At 38.3% G+C, this 18,544-nt stretch overlaps 1 protein-coding gene across 1 annotated transcript in view; it reads right to left on the bottom strand.

The window, feature by feature from the left end:
- Nucleotides 1–1,805: 1,805 nt before the first annotated feature.
- The window catches only part of LOC142123465 (MFS-type transporter SLC18B1-like), a 24,403-nt gene continuing 7,664 nt past the window's right edge, over nt 1,806–18,544 (bottom strand). The window contains exons 2-6 of the mRNA XM_075194217.1: nt 14,054–14,149; nt 11,609–11,683; nt 9,194–9,287; nt 9,052–9,104; nt 1,806–1,890 (exon numbers count right to left, since the gene is read on the bottom strand). Coding sequence (XP_075050318.1) covers nt 1,827–1,890; nt 9,052–9,104; nt 9,194–9,287; nt 11,609–11,683; nt 14,054–14,149 — 382 coding nt within the window. The 3' untranslated portion in view covers nt 1,806–1,826. The remainder of the gene's footprint in view (nt 1,891–9,051; nt 9,105–9,193; nt 9,288–11,608; nt 11,684–14,053; nt 14,150–18,544) is intronic.

An 18,544-nucleotide genomic window follows, 5' to 3' on the forward strand; every position in this document is an offset into this window, starting at 1 on the left:
ATTTTTATCCTTTTTTGTACATTCATGTAGTCCTTAGAACAAGGCAAACCTATAATGTATAAATAAATGGCAGCATGAAAAGCTGTGGTGTTATTGAAGTGTTCAGGTAACTAGGTGTAATCATGTTACCTATATATTTCTTTATTTCACTTCCTCTTCTACCATCATCTTTGTTTGTTTTATTTTTATCATTCTTCTCTGTCCTTCTTTCTGTATCACATTTTCTTTCACTCCTTACCCCTTCTTTCCTCCCACTGCCTTGTTAGCTTCTTCACCTTGCTTTAGATAGATAGAGGGCTATAGATATAAGAGCTCAAGCCAAAACAGGTCTCAAAGTGTCCATCTTCGATGCCCTGTCCCTAAACATATTCTTATATCAGACAAGAAATTCAGAAGGATATAGGTGTGTGATGATGCTTTAAGGCTTATTGTATATTAGCCTGAAATCATCTTTTAAAGTTGAAATATGTTGTCTGTAGAATACAAATGGATATGCGATGGGGCTGCAGGTTTTAGATATACACTAGCACATATAATTATATATATATATATATATATATATATATATATATATATATATATATATATAATAACATATTTATCTGAATTAACATGGAAGTACAAAATGGTAGAGTAAGAGTAAAGTATTAATGTTTCACTAGAATCTTCTGGATTTCTCAAGAGTGGAAGACACAATAACGGATACCCTATCATGCTACCAATCTTTATAGGTGAAGAAGCTTAATTGCACAACTAGCCAACAGTAAGGGAGGAATTCAATTGGCTGCGTTGCGAGTAAAAGTAACGCGGCCTGCATCTTATTACTGTTATTCCGGTAATAATGCGCTTTATTACCATTATTACGGTAGTTTCAACAACGGCTTTTTGCCTGCAGCTCCCTGAGATGCGAGCAGAAAGCCGGGTTAAAACTACTGTAATAACGGTAATCGTTTTAACGCCGCGCAAATTCAGGGGGAATTGAATTCCCCCCTAAGAGCCTACCAGTCAATGCCCTTTGTCAGGGAACACCAACCATTTAATAGCCTAATTAAATGACTTAGCACATCTGTACTCTTCTGACTATAAGTCCCAATCAGCAGGCCTATTCATGTATACACTCTGAACACATTTTACACAATGTACCTTCAGATCTGTGCTCTTCATCTGTCATAACCATCAGCTGAAAAGATTGTGACTTTGCACACTCCTTAGAGATCTATGGACACTGCCGGTCCTGAGTGTATACACACTGCAGAATTGGAACGACATTGTTCCATCATTGAACAAGATTTTTAGTCCGGTTTAAAAAGTAAACGATATGATGTGCTTTGGAACGATAATCGTTCATCATAGGAGCATGCACACTAATGCGATAGAGGGCAGAATGGTCGTTTATTGTGTAATTGGCCTTATAGTTGGCTGAAAACCCTGTAGTGTGTACCCAGCCTTAAACAATGGGATTTGGCTAGATGTATCCATTCACTATATGAAATCAGCCAAGATACTTGGTAGCAATGGGAAGGACCTGGCTAAAGAGAATGTCACATCACTGGTTATGAAATTCATGTGGTAACCCTCTCTATCTAGATATACCCCACTGCTGCCTATTCTCTGGCTGATTATGTAATATAATGTAGTTCAGCCTTTGTTAACTATGAGTTACACAAATTAAACTCTGATTCAACAGGTTCTTTACTTCCTTATCTACTCTCCAAGTTAATAGACCAGTACAAAGACCCGCTATACACATATACAGAAATGTCATTTGGACAAAAAAAAATAATAATAATATGAACCAACAAAAATTGAGGTTATAATAGGTTTAATCATTCTTCTTGCAGCAAAGGCTCCGTTTCTTGAACGGTATTTTTAGTGGTCATCAAGCTAGACCTGTTGAGAGAAAGTAATTTCAGTGATAATATTTATTACGCTTTTTCATATATTAGTATTCCTTAATCTAAAATGCTAATGCAATTGATGGATTGTTTGCTTCAAGATGTAAAATACACTGATCATTTGCATGTCACTGAATCGTATATGAAAGCTCATTAACAAAAATAACCCACGTTATGATTATTTATTTATTTGTAAGTATCACAGAAACAAATGATTTACTTTTTTTTATTATATCTTCCCATATAAGGTATGTCAATTCGTCAGACTTTAACTGCTAATGAAAAAACAGGAAATGTGAACTAGACTAATTAATCTTATGCGATTATGAAGAGCCAATAAAAACACCCAGTGTACAATAACAGTTTGCATTTTCTACTCATCCCAGAAGAATGTGAAAAAAAACCTGAAATATAAAGCTCCAGCATTTTGTTCTTTACTGCCATTACATACTTGTTCACCATCATCACAACTGTGTCCTGTTCACTGAGTGGTTTGAAGGTTTTTGCATTTGTTAAATTTGCATATAAGAGAGTTGTAGTTCATTGCTTTTTTAAGTATATTGTGGTTTTATTATGAAAACCGTTTTAAATGTGTGTGCAGCGTAGTGTAGAAACTGTAAACTAAAAGATTTGTGCATTATAAACACGGAGCAGTGTAGACTAATGTATACGAGTATCAGTGAAACTGTTTTATAGAAGGAGCCACAAGAAACATTTTTCTTTTTAAACGAGCAGTTAGAATGAATATGAAACTGATTATATGCTGTCACCGTTGGAGGCGGTATGCACCACTTTCTTCAAGCCTTCAGTAAGGCTTTTGATGATCCACAAAGGGCCACAACGTTATTGAATATTCACCAGGGTTAACACTTAGTGTTGGATTATATCAGTGAATTCCACTAGTGGATGGGGGAAATAGACTTGAATATGGCAGCCAAATGTCACCAGCACTGCCAAAGTCTCAATTAAGGACAAGTTAGCAGCACGGTGGATAAGTGGTTAGCACTTCTGCCTCACAGCACTAGGGTCATGAGTTCAATTCCCAAACATGGTCTTATCTGTGTGGAGTTTGTATGTTCTCCCTGTGTTTGTGTGGGTTTCCTCCAGGTGCTCCGGTTTCCTCCCACACTCTAAAAACATACTAGTAGGTTAATTGGTTGCTATCAAAATTGACTAGTCTCTCTCTCTGTCTGTGTGTGTATGTTAGGGAATTTAGACTGTAAGCTCCAATGGGGCAGGGACTGATGTGAATGAGTTGTCTGTACAGCGCTGATGATGATGATGAAGTTAGCCCATATATATCCTCTCCAAGGATTCGAAGAATTCAAGGCTAGGTGCATAAACATTGATGCATGCCTCAAAGAGAATCTCAAGGAAAGGTGCAGATGACAATGTCCCAGTTCCCGGTGACTCCGTCATCTTCTCCATTTAAATTTGGGGTTTAAGAGGTCCATTGTCTACTTAAGAGAATGTGCAGAGAAGGGACTTAATATTTGTCATTACTGTGCCGGTCCCAGACACTTATTTCTGCTGTATTAATCGATTCCAGATCCATGGGCAACTTTATAAATGGAGGCCTGCTCATGCAATATCAAATTCCCATCACAAACATGTCTACTGTTATTCCTTTGAAGACCATTTAATGGTTCACCAATTGCCTCATGCCCTGTAAATATGGAGACAGTAACTTTATCTCAGAAGACATGCCATGAAATCATGAAATTCTAACTATGAATGTTGTCCACTCTCCTAAGTTCCTTGTTGTTTTAGGAATTCCTTAGTTTGCTAAACACAACTATAGTGTTAATTAGCTTACTAAGTGATTAGTGTCTACTTGAAGATATTGCAAACTCCAGTGTTTAGCCACTCAGGGCTATACCACTGTCAAATCCCCTGTTCTCTTTCATCTTCTCAACATCACGAAATCATGCCAAGATTATGCTGATCTATTTGATAAGATGGAGGCTAAGACCATACCCCCTCATTGTCTTTACTATTGTCCTAAAGATCTATTACCAGGAGCCTTCATTCCATTTTGGCATATTTACTTTCTGTTTGAACCTGAACTTGCTACCATGAAAAAGTATATTAAGGAACATCTTATATGTGGTTTAATTCTACAAAGTACCTTACCAGCTTGTGCACCCATTTTCTTTGTGGGGAAAAGGGATGGAGGCCTATGTTCATGTGTTGACAATAGGACAGTAAATGCCATTACCATTCTGAATTGTTATCCATTACCTCTTATTCCTGGAATTGTTTGAAAGACCTTATTCCGGCCGGGTCTTTACTAATTGAAACTAATAGGTGTTTACAACTGAGTTTGAATTTGTCCCTGAGACAACGGAAGAAGGCTTTTCGTAATCACTCTGGTCATTACGAATATCTGTATAATTACAAATGCCAAATATCTTTGCAATTGCCAATGTCCTAGCCACTTTTCAATACTTCATTAATGACATTTTTCAAGACATATTAAAAAATATATACATCTTATATCCTCTCCCTAGTCTTTTGGTACCAGCCCTGTGGTGTCACATGAGAGCACCACACTGCATTGCACTGTTTAATCTAACATATTGTTACTGTGTTTTATTCTATGCCAGTTCAGTTGAATTGTTGCAATGTAATATTGTATGTACCCAATTACTCCCCAGCACCCCTTTCCACTTTTTGCGGACACATACCCCCTTCCCTGTCCTCCATGTCACTTTCCTTTTTTTTCCACATCCCTGCCCTACTGTTTGATTGCTTCACCCATTACCCATAACCACCTTCACTTCCAGTCTACTGCCTCAGGTCCCCAGAGAAAAGCTCATTCTACCCTTTCCCCTTTATCTACCACAATGCATCCTCCTGATGCCTTGCCGCATCCCCCAGCTGACCTATGTGTTCCTTGTGCACATAGTAACCCTTACCACTATCAGCGCCATAGGTCCTGGCCTACTTTGTCATGTGACCAACCTACTTCCCTCTCCCTCCCAGTCACTCCATTGTTAGGCGACGGGATACTCCCGGCCGAAAGGAGAAGGCGTCTGTCCCTGAGCAGCTGGAAAGGTGCAGGGACGGCACGTGACAGTACTCGGCTTCTCATTAGAAGGGAATCCTGGAATATTTTCTTAAACCTGGCCAGAAGATGAGGTGTATGAAATTCGTTCTCATCAACTCAGGATCTCTCTTTGGTCCGTAACCTCTCCAGTGGACCAAGTATTGGGGCTTTCTTTGAAGGGTTCGAAAGTTCGGAATATGTTCAACCTCATATTTGCTTCTGGTATCCATCCTACAAGGACAAGGGAACGAAGATCCCGGGAAAAGATTAAAATATCATAGAGATATAATATTTCGAAGTGTTAGAGTAAATCTCAAAAGATCTCATTGCCGAAGCCTTGAAAAACAGCTGGGGCATTACACAAACCGAAGGGCATGACCAGGTACTCAAAATGCCCATTTCAGGTGTTAAAGGCAGTTTTCCACTCGTCACCCTGACAGATGTAGAAGAGATTGTAGGCTCCACTAAGGTCGAGTTTGGAGAATATTTTTGCCCCTTATATCAGATCGAACAGTTCAGAGATGAGGGGTAGGGGGTAGTGGTTATTGACTGTAATAGTATTCAGTTGTTGGTAATCAATGCAGGGTCTCAAGGAACGGTCCATCTTTTTCACAAAAAAGAGCCCTGCACCAGGGATCAAAGAAGATTCATAAATGAAGCCTCATTGAATGGTCTAATGATATATTCCAAAATGGTTTGAGATTTAGGCAGAGACAATGTGTATGTTCTTCCTCTAGGGATGGTCTTACCCGGGATGAGGTTGATAGGGCAGTCCCATGGATGATGAGGTGGTAACCTCTCAGAGGCAGATTTCCTGAACATGACTTGAAGAGGCGTAAGGCAGGGGGAGAACAGGCTTAGGCGAGAGTGTATGACAGGATACCCGGTGCTCAAACGGACATACCAAGGATAGACATTGCTTGCTGCAGTGATGTCCCCAGGATGTCACTTGTGCAAGGTGCCAGTCCACCAGGGTGGAATGGGTCCTCAACAAAGGTAGCCCCAGAATGATGGGGTTGATGATCTATGGTAAAATCAGGAACCCAGATCCACTTAGAGTGGAGGACCCCTACCAGCAGCCATACTGGACCAGAAATGCCTGTGATGGAACCATTGATGACTTGATTGCCATCAATGGCAGTTAATGAAAACGATTGCGTCAAAGATTGCACATGCAGCTCGAGTTTGGTTGCTAGAGTAACAGAGATACAGTTCCCGGCAGACCTAGAATTGACGAAGGCTGTGATCTCAGTGGACCAACATGTGGAATGAAGAGTGACTGGCAAAATGAAGTCCGTTTTTTTTCCGAGAAAAGGGAGTGGACACTGAAAATCCTAGGTCAGCCTACCTGGGACCTCCTAGGATGGGGCGTTTCCCAGTTTCTTGGGACAGGTGGATAAGAGATTGTCTATACTGTGGGGATTCGGACCGAGATTATTGATTGGCTGCTCACACCTCCTGCTTGAGTCGGGAGCGGCCAATCTGCATTGGTTCCTTATGTGCCACAGTTGGGTTCTGGTAGCAAGGTACCAAGCGGGGGTAATGCTTCGGAACAGTTAGCTCTCTTGTGTAAGTCCCCGGAAGTGAAAATCAACTTGATACAAAGAGAAATGAGGTCATCCAAATTTGAAGGCAACTCTTGTAAGACTAATTCATATTTTATGCAGTTCGTCAGACCTTGCAAAAAGGTGGCCAGCAAAGCTTCATTATTCCATTTGAGCTTGGAAGCCTGGATTCAAAATTGGACCACATACTGACCCATGGTGAGAGACCCTTGGTGTAAGATCAGTAGACAGGAACCAGCTGAGGATCCACATCCTGGATCGTCAAAAACCTTCTGAAAGTTTTCGATAAAGGAAGTAGAAATCTGTGGATTTCGGGGGGATGAGGGTGGGGTAACTGAAGCTGTCTGGGGGGATGCCAGGGTTCCCTGGAGTGACTCTAAATGAGAAAATACCCACTGAAGGCACTGTAACAATTATACTTGGTTGTTCTCTTGCTGGTAAACGCGTTGAGCCAGGTGGAGGAGAAGCTTGTGGGCAGTAGGTTTGCCTTGACGATCCATGGCCAGAGTATACTATCACATTTACCAGAGGTAGGATGAGGATGGTAGCTGTTTGCCAGTAGTTGGTGTAACTGAACTAAAAGGTGTGGAGTTTATCATGTCCCCAGTGTTCACCAGGGACCCCCGCAAGGAGGAATGGGCTATGCTGCGTGGGATGTGCAGGTCGTGGTTCTCAAAGACACTCATTTGCAAACCAAATAGACAAAGATAGCATAGTCAGACAGGTTGAGGTCAATAGCAAAACAGGAACGTAGTACCAGAGCAGAATCCGAAGAGATGTCAGGGAAGTCAAAGGTCAAAAGCCAAACAGGTATGCAGACATAATCAGAATCCAATGGTTAGTCAGAAGCCGAGCTGAAGTCAAAATCAGAGAATCACAACAGGAGTCAGGAGCAGGGGGGAACTGGATGCTGGAACAGCTAAGGATATAGGTAACTGCCAAACCAACGGTTAGTTTCTAATTACGTGGAAATTCTATAACCTTGAGGAACGTTTGTGCTCTCAGGCTTATACAAACATTTATCTCCAACACTGCACCTACTCTGGGTTGTCTGGAAGACGACCATTGAAGAGGGAGTACTGTTACAGTTGAGCAATCTTCCATTTTAGTTTCCTAGCCATACCAGCAGGCAAGTGCCACCTAAAGGCTCGCCCTGGTGGTGAAGGTGCGGCATGCCCAGAAGAAAGGGAGTTTCTTCAGTCCCTCAGATCGCTTCCTTCTACTGGCACACGCACACTGTTCCAGACCTCTTTGAGAGCTTGGGGGGATGAAGCTGCATCCTTCCTCATGCACTATAAAATCCTGGATTCTCCTCTTGGAATCCTGCCTATTGCTTTCCTGTGTACTGGACTATTGCTTATTTTTGAACGTGCTCCTTGATTAACCCTTGGCATCCTGACTGTTGAACTCAACTACCCTTATGCTGAACTAGCTGACAGTCATTGGGATCCTTCTTGCAATTATGGTGATAAATTCCTCATTGTTACCGTGACACATGCTTATTTATAAGTTTAGGGCTATCCAATGGTGAATATTGCATTATGTTATATATACTTTTGGTTTGCTTGATATTCCTTGGCTTAAATCTACAAAGGGGATTTTTAACCACTGACTATTATTAGAATCTGGCACAATTCTAAGCAGTGGAATTTAAGTAAGTTTTTCTTGTTATTCTTAAAATAAGAATTTCAACTTTAGACAGATCAATTTGCTCAAGTCTAGTTTTACCATTATCTGCTTTCTGTGGCACTACTTGGTCATAATGTGGCTTTAATGGCCACATTCTCATAAACATTTGATATTTACACAGTAATATAATGTATCAAAGATAAGCAAACATGACAATACATATTTGTAAAGGTGAGCAAACAAAATATAAATAAATAATAAAAATGTTTATACATCTGCTGTTAATGTGTTGCGATAGGAACACTTTAAATGCAGACATTTAATGTTAAGAGTAGAGCAGATCTAACATAAAGGATCATAGTCTTTATCATTTGCCAGAAACAAATGATAATTCCGCATCTATGTTTTGAGGGAAAGGAGCTGTATCTAAGCATATCGTAAAAATTAAACTAATCTTTGCCCATGCATTAAGATTGGTCCTCTTGCCCAATCTGAAGAAAAGTCTAACTCTAATTTGTAAAAAATGAAGGATATTGTGTCTTGCCTTCAAATAAGAGTTCCAAATTATGAACCCCCCACCATCCTGGATAAAGGGCACCCATCTTTGTGATGCATAATGAGGACACCAGTGGTTAGCTTCTCATAATCCAGTTTTCTGTGTTAGTCAAAATAATTTGCTGGACATTTCTTTTTCATTTTGCTGATAACCTGTGTACTGCATCTATCCCTACAATGACAGTGACCCTAATCAGCCCCTCAAGTATGGTGCACCCGGGTTAAATGTATAGTGCCATACTGTCTGATCATGTATTATTTATTTGAATTGTCTTGGAGTACTTATATTGTCATTTTGATGTTATCCCTGCAAATATTGAAAATGAAAATGTATTTGACACATTGTAAATGCTCTTACCTTTTTTTACTTTTATGTGATTCCAGCATATAAAATATTAAACTCAACACACCCTAACAATGGAAGAACAAAAAGTTAGTAAAAATTAACAAATAATTTCCAGTTATATATTTAGTATAATATAGCCTTCTATAAAACCCACCGCCACTAGGGGTAAAAGTCCTTGAATGGCAGCTGCCCATTGAAAATGAAACTTTTCATTAAGAAATCCACCAAGTGTTGGGCCCACAAATGATCTACAAATATATGAAATACATTTGGTTGAACAGTAAAAATGATCAATTAATAAACATGTCAATAATCATAAATGTGCATTTTATCAACAGTTATTTAATATACAAAAAGGTCAATTTCCATAGCAGAAAAAAAATCTTTTTGCAGACATCTGTTATGCAAATGAAATACAAATGTCTGCAAAAGTAAAAAAAACCACCTTGTTATCAATTTTGTACACACCCCTTCTACTGTTCTCCCTTGCTGTATAATATCATTCAAAACAGCAAGGGGGCATTTCAGGGATCACAATCTTTTACTTAATTTCTCTGTACCTATTAACATGCTTCTTAAAATATGCCTAGACTGAACATATCATTTGGTCCACAGAGAGCAGTGATCCAATTGATATTACTTCCACCTCTAAACTGGTGTAAAAATCAGAATATCTTATGCGACTAAATTAAATCTCATTTTTAAATCTGTACTGAATTAAATCTCATTTTCAAATCTGTACTGACAAACAGATGCAGTTTTGCAGATCTCCTGTATTTTAAATTGAAATTGCGAAACAAAGTGTCCAGCAATGTTACCCCCACGTATTAGGCTGAAATTTACGTATCCCTTAATTGATCAATTGCTCTCTAGTAATTGTAATCACTTCTGCAAAAACAGGCAGAATCACAGGACAATCAATGCATGATGCCACAAAGCAGTGTAATGGATTTAGTACTGCATACCCTCTCACTGTTACAACTGGACATTTTTAGTAGATGATAACAAGGGACAATCATTTGCAGTAAGGCAGATCTGAGACTCAAAAGGGCAACCTATAGTACATATGTAAAACAACACTTTGGGGTATATTTACTAAACTGTGGGTTTGAAAAGTGGAGGTGTTGCCTATAGCAACCAATCAGATTCTAGTTATCATTTATTTAGTACATTCTACAAAATGACAACAAGAGTCTGGTTGCTATAGGCAACATCTCCACTTTTTCAAACCCGCAACTTAGTAAATATCATCATCAACTATTTATATAGCGCCACAAATTCAGCAGCGCTGTACAGAGAACTCACTCACATCAATCCCTGCCCCATTGGAGCTTACAGTCTAAATTCCCTAGCATACACACACAGATAGACAGAGAGAGAGAGACTAGGTTCAACTTGAGAGCAGCCAATTAACCTACCAGTATGTTTTTAGAAAATATAAATATACCCATGTATCTGAAATCTGCTAACTTCTAATAAATTCCTAGAACTTTTCCATATATATTTGTGATTGTTAAAATATCATCAGTTAACCTTATTTTGTGCTTAATTAATCAGAGCTTTCTAGAATCATCACTTTATTTTATTATATTTCTTTATATCAAAGCAAAACAAAATAGAAATAGTAGGAACTACATAACTCAAACGAGTCTATGCAGTTTCACTGACAAGACAGGAGACATTTTATATAGATATGCTCCTGGTACCCTTTAGAAGGAGAGACTCCAGGTGGGAAATATGAATCACTGGATCCTGTCAGCCTAACTGACCAGAAAATGCAGGTGAAAGGGACGAGCCACACAGGGAAGTTTACAATACTACACCGTATTTAACCAGCGTTCTAACAGTAATTGGGTGCAATGTGGGCTTCATTTAGAAATTAATTTCCTTATATTACAAATTAAATTCAGTCCAACATTTTTAATCAATTGAGTCCCAGAAAATATTGTCCAATTGTCTTTTTATTTGCATTTTATTATTATTATTAACTCTCTTAAGCTCGCTTATCTTTATATACATCATACTTGTCAACTCTCCCAGAAAGTCCGGGAGACTCCCGAAATTCGGGTCAGTCTCCCTGGCTCCCGGGGGAGCTGGCATTTCTCCCATAACCAAGATTTCACCGAGAATCACGCCATTTTGGAAGGCGGGAGGGGGCGGGGCGAGGCCTATCGTATCATTTTGGCCCCGCCCCCCACGACGTACAGCATGGTTTCGCGGGGGAGGGGGGGGCCAGAATGACGCGATTGGCCTTGCCCCGCCCCCCCCCTCCCGCCCTGCAGTCACGCCCCCAACTCCCGGAAGAAAGTTTCCGGGAGTTGTCAAGTATGATATACATATACCTTGAGTATTACCCAATAGGGCCTGTCTGACACCTAACTTTATTATAAACATTAAATACTGTGGTTGTGTAGATTATTGTAGGTGGGTGGAACATAAGCAGATGTACAGTTGTATTGGCAAGCTAAATTGTTAAGATGTATGGTAAATCATTTTCACATAGATCAAAAGTAAAATTAACAATCAAAACTAGTATTACAAACAATATTGTTGATATTGCAAGACATACCCTGTAGACCACACTGCACTGAACAATCCAGATATGAGGCCTAAAGTACTAAGTCCATCTTCAAAGCCATTCTCACTGGAAGCAAATCATATCGATGTTATAAGATGATCTTACTGTAAATTACAGTTTACATAAAAATGTCATGTAATAGATCCACACATTCCTGATACACTTTGGTCAAAACATTTCATAAAAGGGCAAAAAACAACAGTATTAAGTGTGTTGTATATACATAAACGTTGTATACTTAACAACAAAATATTCATTATTAGCATTATAAGGGATGTAAAACAAGTTACTGATACTTGAAATAGACCTTTTCCATGTTATGCATTACTGAGAAACATAATTTTTCTTTTTTTTTTTACATTATTACATGATTACAATAGTTTTCTTATGTTTTAAATTTTTTGCACAGCCATGAGAGGTGCGAGATAAAACTGGCGATTTGACAGTTTACCGCGCCGCGTTAAAAAAGAATTGAATAGCTTTCAATGCTTCTCCCTCCCTATACTTTCAATTGACCATCAACTTGTCCTCAAAGCGGTGCGTTAAAAATAGATTTGAATAAGCGCTAAAGTTGACGCGCTCCAGAGTGAGTGAAAACCACGTTAAAATCACTTACCACAGTGTTAAAAAAGTTACCACTGAGAATTGAATTCCCCCCATAGAATTTGTAACTTTTTGAATGTTTAGAAATTTTATTTATATTATCAATTTATGTAAGCACTGTAGGTTTACTGTATCAATTCTATGACCTGCTAATGTCATGTTATTTTTTACCTTTGGTTAAGGTCTCTCTGGGAGACAGTAAGGGTCATTTACAACAGTGAAAAATTACAAATCTGCAGTGCCAATGCTATTTTGTGATATTAAGCATCTACTTTGTGTACATGCTGGTGGATATAAGGGTAAGTGCATGGATTTGCAGGCCAAGATGGCCTCTTACACAGGGATACTAATGTGAAGTTTGCACTTTCCAATAGGATGGCCCACTGTATTACCCTACTTCTCTGGATCTGTGCACCTAGTTTTGCAGTTCATCGAAAAAGCAAGATTTTATTTTGCAGCAGGGACATTTAAAATTTAAGCTGTGGTGGTAAAAATGGAACATCTTGGAAGGCCTTACCTGCTTTATGCTGGACACACAACATTTTGCTCCCCACAAAAGGTCTTTAACTTTACGGATGGTAAGAGGTTCCAGAAACCAACTCCCTGCCCTGCAGCTTAACCTCATTAGATGATGAGTGAAACTTGCCCTTAGTAGCTGAGGTTTGGGGGTCAGAGGAACTACTCACTGGTCACTGCACAAAACCAATGGGTATTCCTTCTACTCCCTATCAGGTGATGAGGTGGAGGTGAGTGATGTCATCAAATCCTTGAGTGCATAATGACATCACATATCATCTGGTCCACGACCACTACAGAAAATAGCAAAGAGACCAGTGACGGCGGCAGCTCTAAAAGAGCCTCACTCTCCCCCCATCCTGGCTTCTATAGGAATAGGAGTACCCTCATATTTCCAACAGTAGTGACCCTTAATAGGTATATTATCTGTGATCACAATATACACTCTACACTACAGAAAACAAAGAGCAAATTCATATAAATGTGCATACAAAAAACAAACAAACAAACAAAAAGATTGATTTTGCAGGTCAGTTCCAAGACAGGGAAGTTTGTGCACCTTCTTGAAATGCATTGGGAAGATGAAAAGCATATTTGCGCATATAAAGAAACCGTGCAGGTCCGCCTTTTTCATGGTTCATAATCAAGCCTTATTGCATACAAAGGACTACAGAACCTATATCCTTGTAGACAGCTAATTAACATAATTGAAAGATTGTGGCCATTGCTATTCAAATTATAAATTATCATGACCCCTTAACCTTCAGATCGTCTGGGTTTCTGTCTCCATAAACCCTACCATTCACTATGTCCAGCATCCATAAAAAGGGGGTAATGGGGAGAAACATCTACAGATCAGATAATAACAGCAGGAGAATGGTACATAATATTACATAAACGTGGATATGGCCTTATGATGTTATCTTTCTATTCAGAATCTCTCGGACCAGAGACTTCAGATGTAAACGCTCAAAGTGATGAAAAAAGCCTAAGGGTTGAAAAGCCTCGGCGGCAGTTTGTTTTTCCCTAAAAAGACACTGGATCCCTGCCTTTCCAGCATCCTTGGGGCCCTGTAGGATTCTCTTGAGCATTTACATCTGACTTCTCTTGTTCGGGAGATTCTGAATCGAATGCAACAATACAGAAGATTCATTGGATCATTTATGAATTCATATTGTCACTGGACTTATAAGTTTGATTTTAATTTTATGTTTTTTTTATTTGTATGGTGATATTTTATAGTGTCCATCGAGGTGAATTTCATTTTCCTTTAAAATTATATTTTAAAAAACGATGAATAGAAGAGAAAATACTTACTATGCACAGCTGAGCATTTCTGGATACACTGGTATGCCAGACAACCCAATACAAAATCCATTCAAAACCAGTACCAGAATAAACATCCAGAGTTTACTGCAAAACAAAAAGTAAAAAAACGTAATCACATAATAAAAGTGATTGGAATTCCATATAAACATAATACTCTTTTGTCTATATCTCTGATAACCAAAATGCTGAATAGTTAGTTTCTACAGGCTTATTCTGGCATTAGTATACAGTTAACATGACAATAAAGCAGCTAATAACAAAATACCTATCCCAGGTGAATAGCAGGGCCTGATTATCCGATAAGCTGACTAGGCTGCAGCCTAGGGCACAAGGTGGGGGTTTTATTCTTTGGTCGGGGGCAAAATTGTGACAGTGAGAGGTGAAAGCCGAAATTCATTTCAAATATGTCTCTAAGGTAAAAAGAAAACATGAAAGAAAAAGGTAATAAGGTTTTAATCTTGACTTATACCCATGGTAAAGGCTGAACACAAGTCATCCTTGGGTGGGTGCTCGAGGATAAGCGAATAGTAACATAATAACATAGTTGATGAGGTTGAAAAAAAAGACACCAGTCCATCAAGTTCAACCTATTTTGAATCTCCTGTGATCCCTCACCTAAATTTGAAATTGATCCAGATTAAGCAACTGCAATCTGTTTCAATTGTGAAAAGCCCGCCAGACCCAATATTGCAGTCCTATTTTTACCCTATATCCACTACTATCCTCCATTTTAATTAACGGTCGTATTCCGGGATACACTTTTCCCTCAAAAAATTTGCTTAACCCTTTCTTAAACATATCTATTTAATCTGCCATCACAACGTTCCCTGGCAGTGAATTCCATATCTTGACTGCCGTTACTGTAAAGAACCCACCCCTTCCTTTGCTGGTTGTGAAATTTCCTCTCCTCTAATCTTAGGGTTGACCGCATGTCCTGTGTATAGTCCTCGGGGTAAAAAGTTCCCATGAAAGTTCTATGTATTGACCCTTAATGTTTTTGTACATAGTAATAATATTTCCTCTTAGACGCCTTTTTTCTAAAGTAAACATGCCTAAACTGGCTAACCTTTCCTCATAACTTAATGACTCCATACCCTTTATCAATTTTGTCATCCTTCTCTGAACCATTTCTAGATCCAGATTATCTTTTTTATAGAGTGGTGCCCAGAACTGTACTGCATATTTAAGATGAGCTCTTACCAACGATTTATACAGTGGCAAATTTACACTGTCTCCCCTTGCATCTATACCCCTTTTTATGCATGCCAATACTTTGTTTGCCCTTGCAGCTGCTGCTTGACATTGAGCACTATTGCTAAGTCTACTGTCTACGAGCACTCCCAAATCCTTTTCTATTATAGGTTCTCCTAAATTAATTCCATTCAATTTATATATTGTGTTTTTGTTTTTGATCCCTAAATGCATAACCTTACATTTATCGTTGTTAAATCTCATAATCAATTTGGCCGCCCAATCCTCCAGTTTATTTAAGTCCCTCTGTAGAGAAGCTACATCTTGCTCTGATTTTATTACCTTACAGAGTTTAGCGCCATCTGGAAAAATAGAAACTTTACTCTCTAAACCATCACCAAGGTCATTAATAAATATATTAAAAATGAGTGGCCCCAGCACGGAACCTTGAGGTACTCCACTTAAAAATTTTGACCAATTAGAAAATGTTCCATTTATCACAACTCTCTGTTCCCTATTCTCTAACCAGTTTTCGATCCAAGTACAAATGTTGTTTCCTAGACCCAGTTCCCTTATTTTGTAATGAGAATAAAAAAGATGAGTGAGGCCGCGCCTCCTGGTATGTGTGGATGCTGCCACAAACGGACCTAAAATTCGGGGGGAGTCCCCACCCTCCGAGGAAGGAGATGATAATAAATACAAAAGTATATTAGGTATATTAGGTACCTGGGTGCATGTCAATGTGTAAATATCAAAGATAATAGTTTTATTCAATAATGTGCTATACACATGTTCTGGCCAGAACAATTAAAAACATCAATTCAGGGAGTGTGTGTGTGTGTGTGTGTGTGTGTGTGTGTATATATATGTGTATATATATATATATATATATATATATATATAAATGTCCAACTTGTAAAAATATATATATTCAACTGCAGTATGGGATAGATTGTAATAATTGCAAACAAGTCACAGAGCAAAGGTGTTTCTAGTAACTTCAATGTTGTGTGGAGTAACTGAATAGAGTCATAAGCAGGGGTAGAAAGAAATAGCAGATCCTTATGGATTTCAACTAGGATCAATCCAAACATTTTTTTTGATAGCTCCAATAATGAAAGAAAAAGTATTCAGATTCAATAATGAAAGAAAAAGTATTATTTTGTAAACCAACCCTTGTGTGGCACTGTATCAAAGGCCTTTGCAAAATCTAAGTAGAGCACATCTACTGCCTGCCCTGGTCTAAGTTCCCACTAACTTCCTCGTAAATTAGATTAGTTTGACATGATCTATTCCTCACAAATCCATGCTGATTCCCACTAATAATCTTATTGTGCACCAAGTAATCCTGAATACTATCCCTTAATATACCTTCCAGTAGTTTCCCCACTATTGATGTCAGGCTTAGAGGTCTATAATTCACTGGTTGTGATCTCATCCCCTTTTTAAACAACGGCACTACATCTGCTATTTTCCAATCCCTTGGTACTGAGTCTGATGAGATTGAATCTATGAAAATTAAGAATAGCGGTCTAGCTATTTCTGAGTTTAGCTCCCTAAGAACCCTTCAGTGTATGCCATCTGGACCTGGAGGTTTATTAATCTTAATATTTTTCAGTAGCCTTTGAACTTCTTCCTCTGTCAACCAAGTATTAATTAATGGTACGGTTTCATTTCCATTTTTATGTATTATTCCTACCATTTGTTCATCTCTAGTAAATACTGAAGAAAAGAAAGTATTTAATACCTCTGCTTTTTCCTTAGTATCATTTATCAATTCACACATCTCACTTCTTAGGGGTCCTATATTATCTTTTTTTAACCCTTTTGCCATTAATATACTTAAAGAAACTTTTTGGGGTTTGTCTTACTTTCTTTTGCAACTTGTTTTCATTTTTTAATTTAGCCAATCTAATTTCTTTTTTGCATGTTTTATTACACTCCTTGTCCCTACAGAAGTACTGCTCAGACCCTTCAGACCTAAAACAATTTAAATGCACGCTTCTTCCTTTGCATTTCTCCCCTTACCTTTTTATTTAGTCACATTGGTTTAGACTTTATTCTTTTACATTTATTTCACATATGAATAAACTTCTATGTGTATGTTTCCAACAACATTTTGAAGACAGCCCACTTTTCTTCCGTATATTTTCCTTCAAAAACTTTTTCCCAGTCTATGCACTTTATAGATTTCTTTAGCATATTAAAATTTGCCTTTCTAAAGTTTAAATTCCTAGTTGATCCCTAATACCGTTGCTTCTGGAAACTAATTTCAAATGAGGCCATATTATGATCACTAATTCCCAAGTGTTCCCTTACTTGAATATTTGATATTACGTCTACATTATTTGTTATTACTAGGTCCAGTATAGTGACTAAGATTTTCATGACCCCATAGCTGGATTAAGGGGGGGGGGGGGGGGGCACAGGGAGCACGTGCCCCGGGCCCCCCTCTCTCTGAGGGCCCCCCGCCGCCAGTATGACTTCATCTGCTGTCAGTTGCTGACAGCAACCGCATCAGACATCCCTCTCTCCGTGGGTGGGGGGAGGGCCCTCCGCCCACATTACCTCTGCTGTAGCTAACCAGCTGTCAGTTACTGTCTGACAGCAACTGACAGCAACCGCGGCCATCTGACAGCTGACGCATGCGTCCACTCTTTTCTTAGCAGCACCGCGGCTGCTGGAATACCTAAAATGGCCGAAATGGAGCTGGTACGCATGTGCAGATGCAGCAGCTCCTCCTCTGCATGAAGACTTGAGAGAGACAGTAGGTGAGTGACCAAAAAATGATACTAAAACTAAATATATATAGAAAACCCTTAATAACATGGGTATTTCTTGAGTAAATATGTAAAATGTAGCCACCTATAACAGTAAGAGTACTATATATATATATATATATATATATATATATATATATATATATATATATATATATATATATATATATTATCTGGCTACATTTTACATATTTAACCAAGCAATCAAGTAATAATCATACTATGAGGGGTCTTCTTAAATATGATTATTTATTTTATCAGTAGTGTTTCAATAAATATACATTAAACATTAATATTAGGGTGGTAGAGCAAATTGAGTGGCAGATTATATTTTATTAATCATTAGTAAAGTAATTACTGAAGTCGTATAGTTATATTAAAGTTTGAATAAAATTGTAGTACATTATGTATAATTTATATTTAGATTTATTTATGTATATACACATATTTATGTCATCTAATTAAAGCTTTAATATAAGTGGCAGGCTTTGATAATAACTTTAATAAT

The sequence above is a fragment of the Mixophyes fleayi genome, unplaced genomic scaffold, assembly GCF_038048845.1.
Source record: "Mixophyes fleayi isolate aMixFle1 unplaced genomic scaffold, aMixFle1.hap1 Scaffold_2313, whole genome shotgun sequence".
Taxonomy (NCBI): domain Eukaryota; kingdom Metazoa; phylum Chordata; class Amphibia; order Anura; family Limnodynastidae; genus Mixophyes; species Mixophyes fleayi.